This window comes from Nycticebus coucang, chromosome 20, assembly GCF_027406575.1.
Source record: "Nycticebus coucang isolate mNycCou1 chromosome 20, mNycCou1.pri, whole genome shotgun sequence".
Lineage (NCBI taxonomy): Eukaryota > Metazoa > Chordata > Mammalia > Primates > Lorisidae > Nycticebus > Nycticebus coucang.
In genome coordinates this window covers 19,824,850-19,835,240 of record NC_069799.1, presented here as the reverse complement: position 1 = coordinate 19,835,240, position 10,391 = coordinate 19,824,850, and the positions used below count along the sequence as shown (strand labels likewise).

The following is a 10,391-nucleotide window of genomic DNA, read 5'->3' as shown; positions in this document are numbered from 1 at the left end:
GACCAGGATTCCCATCAAGGGTGGTTTGAAAGTTGGTACAACCAGTCCCCTTGGTTCACCACTCTCGTTTCCAGTTTAATAGGTCCCCTTATCATACTGCTTCTAATTCTTACCTTTGGGCCCTGCATTTTCAACTGTATAGTCACCTTCATCCGGGAGAGAGTAAGTGCTGTACAAGTGCTAATGCTCAGACAGCATTACCAGTCTCTCCGCCGGGACGATAGCCATGAGAATGAATACATAGAGCCAGAAGTTCCATGATTAGAACTTCCCAAAAAACAAATGTGGGAATGAAGGAAAGTACTACCAAATCCAAAAGGGGGGGGACCAGATATGTAGCAGCACCCCTCACCCCCTACCATAAGAATGTGACCTTTTGTAACTGTCCTGGGAAATAGCCCCGAGCTGAAGCAGATATCCGGTAACTGGTTCTGAAAGAAAAAAGCTAAGCAAATGTTTAACTGCTGATCTTGTCTTAAGACAGATGAGTAATGAACCAGAGTTCTTCTTAACTGGAAAAGCCCCTATATTCTGCCACCCCTCCCTAAAGCCCCTGCTATGTCTGCTACCCCTCCCTACTTTGTGGTTTTTGCCTTTATAAGCTTGTAAAACCTGCTGTTCAGGGCTTGACTCCTCGGCTCCTAAAAGAGTTGCGAGTCAAGACCCAGCATGCTGGAATAAAATCCTCTTGCTGTTTGCATCAAGCGCCGCCTCTTGCAGTTGATTGGGGTCATCATCGCTCAGGGCAGAGTCGGGGGTCCTGCCCCAAGTCTTTCAGAGCCATCCTCTTGCCTCAACCTTCAGAGTGAAAGAAAATATTACCATGAGAATGTGAACACTTCTCGCTCCCTACCATAGGAATGTGACCTTTTGTAACTGTTCCAGGAGATAGCCCCAGGAGCTTCAGCAAATGTTTACTATTAAGTAAATATTTGACTGTTAGTCTTGTCTTAAGACAGTTGAATAGTAAACTAGAGTTCTCCTTATCTAGTTAGAGTCCCAGGTGTGTGTATTCTCTCTTACTTTATTAGAGCCACTGGCATGTCTGCTATTCCCTCCTACTTTGTAGTTTTTGCCTTTATAAGCTTGTAAAAAACTGCTGTGGGGGACTTGATTTCTCGGCTCCTAAAAGAGTTGTGAATCAAGTCCCCGTATACTGGAATAAAAATCCTCTTGCGTTTTTGCATCAAGCGACGACTCTTGCGGTTGATTGGGGTGGTCAGAGCTCCGGGCTGAGTGGGGGGTTCTGCCCCAAGTCTTTCATTTGGGGGCTCGTCCAGGAGATAACGACCACCCCTCACCTGCAGAGTCGACCTTGGAGGTAAGAAAGGGGTACCCCGAAAACTGTCTAGTCTGTGTCTTCAGTCCTTTTGTTTGACTTTGTGTGCGCGCTTTCGATTTCGCAGCCGTTTGGCACCTCGTGAGAGTGGCCGGACAGTGGTCAGTAGACGTGCCCGGAGGACCACAGGCTGAAACCCTGGGGGACGTCCCAGGAACTGAGGAGAACCAGGGACGCCTGGTTGTCTCCTGCTGTAAGGGCGCTGGTCGACTCCGGTTGTTCGATCAAAAATTACGGGAAACGCGCCCGTCTGATTCTGTTATAGGCTTGTGAAGGACCAAGTGTAGTAGGTGGGTCCTTGTACCTGTAATATTTCTGTTATTTCTGTTATTTGTGTTTCTGACATATCCACTGACGATGGGACAGACTGTGACAACCCCTCTGAGTTTAACTCTAGATCATTGGACTGAAGTGAAGAGAAGAGGTCGTGATCTGTCAGTAGAGGTTAAAAAAGGCCCATGGCAGACTTTCTGCTCCTCGAAGTGGCCTACTTTTAACGTCGGCTGGCCCTCAGGAGGAACCTTTGACTTATCTCTTATTTTTGCTATTAAAGAGATTGTTTTTCAGAGAGGACTGGGAGCCCATCCGGATCAACAACCTTACATCATAGTCTGGCAGGACCTGGTGCAGAATCCGCCCCCCTGGGTTCGGCCGTGGACTGCCACATCCAGGCCCCCATCTAATCCTCAGGTGCTCGCTGTCCAATCTTCCGGTCCCAGAAAAGGGGGCGACAGTTTGGACCCCCCTAAGAAGATCTACCCGGAAATCCAGACTGATCATCTTCTCCTCGACCTGCCACCCCCTCCTCCCCCATACCCTCCCGCCTTGGCTCCTGTCGGGGGGCAGGGAGGACCAGCATCGCCGGATCCGGCGATTGCCCCCTCTGCACCCCCGGGGGAACCTTCACTGGGGCCCGCACAAGGTACCAGGAGTCACCACCGGGGAGGAGTGTCTCCCGACACTACTGTTGCCCTACCCCTGAGGGCATATGGCCCCCCGCCGGTGGCAACAGATGAGGGACCACCTCCTCTCCAGCCCCTCCAGTACTGGCCATTTTCTTCCGCAGACCTGTATAACTGGAAAACTAATCACCCCCCTTTTTCAGAAGACGCCCAACGCCTGACTGGGCTGGTAGAGTCCCTGATGTTCTCTCATCAGCCCACATGGGATGACTGCCAGCAGCTCATACAGACTCTCTTCACTACTGAAGAGAGGGAGAGGATTTTATTAGAAGCTAGGAAGAATGTACTCGGGGCGGACGGGCATCCTACCCAGCTCCCCAACATCGTCGAGGCTGCCTTTGCCCTCTCCAGACCAGACTGGGATTTCAACACGGCAGAAGGTAGGGAGCGACTGTCAGTCTATCGCCAGGCTCTAGTGGCTGGCCTCCGTGGGGCAGCAAGACGCCCCACTAATTTGGCTAAGGTAAGAGAAGTAATACAGGGGGCCACGGAACCCCCCTCCGTGTTTCTTGAGCGTCTAATGGAAGCTTTTAGGTGCTACACCCCATTTGACCCTGCCTCTGAAGGACAGAGGGCTTCCGTGGCTATGACTTTCACAGGGCAGTCAGCTGTAGACATTAAAAGAAAGCTGCAGAGAATTGAAGGATTGCAGGACTATACCTTGCAGGATTTAGTTAAGGAAGCTGAGAAAGTATACCTTAAAAGAGAAACTGAGGAAGAAAAAGAGCAGAGAAAGGAGAAAGAGAGAGAAGAAAGGGAAAATAAGAGAGACCGAAGACAGGAGAAAAACTTAACACGGATTTTGGCCGCAGTAGTAGGGAAGAAGAGCCAGGAACAGACCCAAGGTAGAACTAAGAAGTCAGATAGCCTGAATAACCACATCCCATTAGATAAGGATCAATGTGCCTACTGTAAGGAAAAGGGGCACTGGGCCAGGGAATGTCCTAAGAAAAAGAAGAAAGAACTCTCCAAGAAAGTACTGGCCTTAGAGGAAAAAGAAGATTAGCGGGGACGGGGCTCGGAACCCCTCCCCGAGGCTAGGGTAATACTTAAGGTGGAGGGGAAACCAGTTGAGTTCCTTGTAGACACCGGAGCTCAACACTCAGTCCTACTTGAACCATCAGGACCCATCTCCAAGAAAAAATCCTGGGTTGTAGGGACAACAGGGCATCAGCAGTACTCATGGACTACCCGAAGATCAGTAGATCTGGGAGTGGGACGGGTAACCCAGTCATTTTTAATTATCCCTGAGTGCCCTGTGCCCCTCCTCGGGAGAGATTTACTCACCAAAATGGAAGCCCAAATCACTTTTACTCCTGATGGCCCAGAGGTAACCCAAAATGAGAGGGTAACAGCCCTGACCATGCGTTTAGAGGATGAACATAGACTCTTTGAAAAGCAGCGGGAGAAAGGGACTAGTCTCGTAAATGACTGGCTAGAAAAATATCCCGGGGCATGGGCCGAAACTGCTGGAATGGGACTGGCCGCAGAAAGGCCGCCTATAGTCATAGAACTCAAAGCTACTTCCACTCCTGTGGCAGTGCGCCAATATCCTATGACTAAGGAAGCTCGGGAAGGAATTAAGCCTCACATTCAGTGTCTCCTACAGCTGCGCATACTAGTAAAATGCCAGTCACCATGGAACACGCCCTTATTACCCGTCAAGAAACCCGGCACAGGAGACTATCGCCCTGTGCAGGACTTAAGAGAAGTAAACAAGCGGGCGCAAGACATCCACCCCACCGTGCCTAACCCTTATAATCTGTTAAGCTCTCTCCCTCCGGACCATATATGGTACACTGTCCTGGATTTGAAGGATGCCTTCTTCTGCCTCCGACTACACTCCTCTAGCCAGAACATCTTCGCATTTGAATGGAGAGACCCGGACTCTGGAATGATGGGCCAATTGACATGGACCCGACTTCCACAGGGGTTTAAGAACTCCCCAACCATCTTTGATGAAGCCCTCCACCAAGACCTAGCTCACTTTCACGCCAGCCACCCTCAGGTAACGCTCCTACAATATGTAGATGACTTACTACTAGCTGGAACAACAAAAGAAGAGTGCTATCGGGGCACAGAACTATTGCTAGAAGAACTAGCCCACTTAGGATATCGAGCCTCTGCTAAAAAAGCCCAGATCTGCCAGAAAGAGGTAACGTACCTGGGTTACACCTTAAAAGGAGGGCAGAGATGGTTAACAGAAGCCAGGAAGCATACTGTGACTCAGATTCCAGTTCCCCGCTCGCCCCGCCAGGTGCGAGAATTCTTAGGAACTGCGGATTTCTGCCGCTTATGGATACCGGGGTTTGCTACTCTGGCAGCTCCCCTCTACCCTTTGACCAAGGAAGGCACTCCCTTCGAGTGGGGTGCCAGCCAACAGCGGGCCTTTGACAACATTAAAAAGGCCTTATTATCAGCTCCGGCCCTGGCTCTACCAGATGTAACAAAGCCCTTTGTCCTATACGTAGATGAAAAGAGAGGAGTGGCCCGAGGGGTGCTGACGCAGCCTTTAGGGCCATGGAAAAGACCGGTAGCATACCTCTCCAAAAAATTGGACCCCGTCGCTGGTGGTTGGCCAGCCTGTCTGAGGTCTGTGGCGGCAGTAGCGGTACTGGTAAAAAATGCAGACAAATTGACTATGGGGCAGAAGTTGACAGTCATTGCCCCCCATGCTTTAGAAAGCATCATCAGACAGCCCCCTGACCGGTGGCTGTCTAATGCCCGCATGACACATTACCAGAGTCTCCTATTAAACGGAGACAGAGTCCAGTTTGGCCCGCCTGTCATCCTCAACCCAGCTACCCTATTACCTGATACTTCTGTCCAGAAAGATGTATTACACACATGCCAAGAAGTACTGGCTGAGGAAACTGGAACTCGGAAGGACCTCTGTGATCAGCCCCTGCCGGATGCCCAGCTGACCTGGTTCACTGATGGGAGCAGCTCCATAATAGAAGGTAAAAGGTGGCCGGGGCGGCGGTAGTGGACGATAAGCAGACGATCTGGGCAAGTAGTCTGCCTGAAGGGACGTAGGCCCAGAAGGCCCAGCTGGTCGCCTTGACCCAGGCCTTACGTTTGGCAGAAGGAAAAAAAGTTAACATATACACCGATAGCAGGTATGCTTTTGCTATGGCCCATGTTCATGGGGCCATTTACAGGCAGCGAGGACTGCTGACTTCAGCAGGAAAAGAAATTAAACACAAGGAAGAAATCCTAAGTCTACTGGAGGCTGTTCACCTCCCTAAGAAAGTGGCCATTATCCACTGCCCTGGACATCAGAAAGGGGGGTCCAGAGTTGCCGAGGGAAACCAAAGAGCCGACCAAGAAGCTAAGCTAGCAGCTCAAAGGCTCAACATCCTGCCGCTATATGAAAACACTTTAAGGCCTAGACTTAAAGAAATAGCACCCCCCCTTGTCAAAGACTTTAAATATTCGGAGCGGGATCTCGAGAGAATGAACAGATTAGGCCTCCACTTAGAATCCCCAGAGGGGATCCGAGAAACTCCGGAAAGAAAAATCATCCTCCCTGAAGAGCAGGCAATCACCTTTCTCAGACAACTTCATAAATTAACTCATTTGGGCCCCAAGCATCTAAGAACTATTGTTCAGTCCTCCCCATACTATATTATGGAATTAAGTAAACTCGTTGACGCAGCTGCAAAAGAGTGCAGACCTTGCCAATTAGTAAACACCCAGCCTAGCACATTACCTCAGGGAAGACGACTCCGAGGAGATCATCCTGGGAGCTACTGGGAAACAGATTTTACAGAAATTAAGCCGGCCAAATACGGATACAAGTACTTGCTGGTGTTCATAGATACTTTCTCAGGATGGGTCGAAGCTTTTCCTACAAAAAGGGAAACTGCTCAAGTCGTAGCCAAAATAATATTAGAAGAAATTTTTCCAAGATTTGGGCTACCCAAGGTAATTGGATCCGACAACGGTCCCGCTTTTGTTGCCCAGGTTAATCAAGGTTTAGCCAAAATCCTGGGGCTTGAGTGGAAATTACATTGTGCTTATCGGCCCCAAAGCTCAGGGCAGGTAGAGAGGATAAATAGAACCCTAAAAGAGGCCATGACTAAATTATCCTTAGAGACTGGCATTACTGACTGGACAGTCCTCCTTCCCTTTGCCTGTTCCGTGTGTGCAACACCCCTAGCACTCTCAAGCTGACCCCCTTTGAAATCCTATATGGAACTCACCCCCCGCTTGTTGCCATGCAGCACCTCCCTTCCCCAGAATCTTACTACTCTCAATCTCTATACACCAGATTAAAAGCCCTTGAAACCGTGCAAAAGGAGGTGTGGAGCCGGCTGATCGAGGCCTACAAGCCCGGGGATCTGCAAATACCTCACCAGTTCCAGGTTGGAGATTCGGTGTACATCCGGCGCCACCGGACAGCCAACCTTGAACCACAGTGGAAAGGACCATACCTAGTGCTGCTCACAACCCCCACAGCAATAAAAGTCGATGGCATCGCAGACTGGATCCACGCATCTCATGTCAAACCAGCACCGCCGCCAGACTCCGGGTTGAAAATGGAAAAGACAGACAACCCCCTCAAGCTCCGCATTCGCCGCAGTAGCCCTGCTCCTGCTGATACAACTCCCGGTGATAAGTAGTTCCGGTCCCAACCCCCATGCGCCCCAGAGGTTAACCTGGCAGGTTCTCTCTCAGACTGGTGATGTAGTATGGAGTACTACAAAAGAGGACCCTCCTTGGACCTGGTGGCCGTTCCTCACCCCAGATATTTGCGCCTTAATAACAGGGCTAGATAATTGGGATATCTCCGATGAGACCTTTAAAGAGGTTCCATCAAGCCTTGATCACCATTTAACAAAGCGCTCACTTACCCAAGGCTCCACATCCCAAGGCCAGTATGTTGCAGACGCCCCTGGCTGTGGCAACTTGCCCGCCCAGCGCCAGATGCGACAAACAGAGTTCTATATCTGTCCCCGGGACGGGAGAACCAGAAGCCAAGCCAACAGATGTGGGGGGGTAGAAAATTTCTATTGTAAACAATGGGGATTTGAGACGACTGGGCAGGCCTTCTGGCACCCCTTCTCCTCTTGGGACTTAATAACTGTAAAGAGGAGCAGTACCGGAGCAGGGTCAAACCCCCTAAATATTTCCTTCACGGAGAGGGGGAAACAAGCCCAAGATTGGATAAAAGGAAAAACATGGGGATTCCGTTTCTACATGTCAGGGTGGGATAAAGGATTTACCTTCTTCATCAAATTAAAAATAGAGACCCCCGTCGCTGTCCAGATAGGACCCAACATCGTACTCTCAGGACAGCAGCCACCAGCTAGGCCGCCTATTTCTCCCCGTATGCCCCAGACTCCGGGGAGCACCCAATTTACTGAGGCCAGCACAGCCCCATCGCCTGCGAAACTGTCTCCCCAGGTAACATCCCCGGAGACTCCAAGCACCGGGCAGAGACTTCTTAACTTAATACAGGGGGCTTTCAATGTCCTCAATACTTCCAACCCTAATCTTACCGAATCTTGCTGGTTGTGTCTAGCCTCAGGCCCGCCCTATTATGAAGGAATCGCCTTGTCAAGTATCTTCCAAAATACCACCTCCCATAATTCCTGTGACTGGGGATCCAAGATCACCCTTACAGCAGTCTCTGGGCGAGGCATTTGCCTAGGCATGATCCCCAAAAGTCGCCAGCATCTGTGTAATCAGACAATTAAAAGCCTATCAACCACTATCAATTATTATCTAGTGCCCCCTAAAGGAGGATGGTGTGCTTGCAGCACTGGGCTAACCCCGTGCATTTCCTCATCAGTGTTCAACTCCACTGCAGACTACTGTATCCTCGTACAATTAATACCTAGAGTTATCTATCATGAGGCGAGTTCCTTCGAGGCAGAATTCGATCTCAGACCCCGTAGACAGAAGAGGGAACCAGTCTCTATTACTCTAGCTGTCCTGATGGGTATAGGGGTGGCGGCCGGAGTAGGAACAGGAACGGCTGCGCTTGTCCAGACCCCACAGTATCTCGAAGAACTGAGAGCAGCTGTAGATGAGGACCTAAAAGCCATAGAACAATCGATCACAAAACTAGAAGTGTCACTGTCCTCCTTATCAGAAGTAGTATTGTATTGCAGAATAGACGGGGACTCGATCTCCTGTTCCTAAAAGATGGAGGGTTATGCGCTGCACTAAGAGAAGAATGCTGTTTCTATGTAGATCACTCTGGTATGGTAAAAGACTCCATGTCTAGACTCAGGGAGAGACTAGAAAAAAGACAACGAGATCGGGAGGCCCATCAAGGATGGTTTGAAAGTTGGTACAGCCGATCACCTTGGTTCACCACTCTCGTTTCCAGTTTAATAGGCCCTCTTATTATACTGCTTCTAATTCTTACCTTTGGGCCCTACATTCTCAACCGTATAGTCACCTTCGTCCGGGAGAGAGTGAGTGCTGTACAAGTATTAATGCTCAGACAGCATTACCAGTCTCTCCGCCGAGACGATAGCCATGAGAATGAATACATAGAGCCAGAAGTTCCATGATTAGAACTTCCCAAAAAAACAAATGGGGGAATGAAAGAAAATATTACCATGAGAATGTGACCACTTCTCGCTCCCTACCATAGGAATGTGACCTTTTGTAACTGTTCCAGGAGATAGCTCCAGGAGCTTCAGCAAATGTTTACTATTAAGTAAATATTTGACTGTTAGTCTTGTCTTAAGACAGTTGAATAGTAAACTAGAGTTCTCCTTATCTAGTTAGAGTCCCAGGTGTGTGTATTCTCTCTTACTTTATTAGAGCCCCTGGCATGTCTGCTATTCCCGCCTACTTTGTAGTTTTTGCCTTTATAAGCTTGTAAAAAACTGCTGTGGGGGACTTGATTTCTCGGCTCCTAAAAGAGTTGTGAATCAAGTCCCCGTATACTGGAATAAAAATCCTCTTGCGTTTTTGCATCAAGCGACAACTCTTGCGGTTGATTGGGGTGTTCAGAGCTCCGGGCTGAGTGGGGGGTTCTGCCCCAAGTCTTTCAAGAGTAGCTAGGACTGCAGACATGTGCCACAATGCCTGGCCATGTTAGGCAAGTTGCTTAAGCTCTGTAGTTCCAGATAATCCTGAGAAAGAATGACAACCCGTCTCCTCTAAAAATAAAAACACAAGTTGGGTCTTGTGGTGAACATTGTAGTCACAACTGCTTAGGAGACTGAGGTAAAAAAGTCTCATTTGCCCAAGAGTTTGAGGTTGCTGTGAGCTAGGATGCCCATCACAGTAGCCTGGGCCAACGGAGTGATACTCTTTCTTTAAAAAGAACAAAATAAATTGAAACAATGGAAATATTCCTTTAGCTGTTTTATTTTTTATTTTTAACTAAAGTAAAATCTTAAGGCTCTCTGGTCAGTGACTAATTGTCTGGGACCCCCTCTTGGCAAGGAGGCTTCCTTAAACTGAGTTGGTAAGCAGGAGGCCAGAGAAAAGATTTGCCTCATCCTGCCCCCTCTTTTTGAAGTCCTTTGTGACTCATTAACTGGCCTAAGGCTATGCAAGGCTGCAGTTCCTCAACGTACATAACAAACCAATTGTGTCCCTCGGGCCTTTTGTTTTCAATTAACTTACCAGGTGTGTGAAGCATTCCTCATCACTGACTCCTAATCTTTTAGACAGAGTCTGTCTGTTTCAGCCTATTGTCAGCTAAAGAATCTTTAAACCCAGGTACAACCTGAAAGTTTCCCCTTCAGAATGTTTTACCACTTGGGGGGGAAAATCAACATATGTTTTTGAAGTATTGGTATATGACCTCTCCTGTAATTCTTGACTCCCTAAAATGTGTTAAACCAATGTGGAACCCCACCACCTCCAGTTCATTTGCCTTAGGTTTCTTGGGTGAGGCTCCTGTTTGTGGTCCTCAAGTTTGGCTCAGAATAAACCTCCTTTAATAGAATACAAATGATTAGGTTCCATTGTTTGTTTGCCTTTGGGGACAATCAAGTCCCCATTGTAGATGTGCCCTTCACCTAGCAGGTGTGCCATATACACCTACATTGTACCATTTAGGTGAGTGCACATCAATTCCCTTTCCTCCTCCCCTCTAATATATATATAATTTATTT

General features: G+C 48.7%; 1 protein-coding gene across 1 annotated transcript; it reads left to right on the top strand.

Annotated features, from left to right (window-relative positions):
* Positions 1–1,626: 1,626 nt before the first annotated feature.
* On the top strand, positions 1,627–6,707 carry LOC128572794 (uncharacterized). The gene is given in 2 exon segments (XM_053572891.1): positions 1,627–5,261; positions 6,575–6,707. Coding segments are annotated over 2 exon segments (3,570 nt in total). The 5' UTR covers positions 1,627–1,696; the 3' UTR covers positions 6,580–6,707.
* The last annotated feature ends 3,684 nt before the right edge of the window (positions 6,708–10,391 follow it).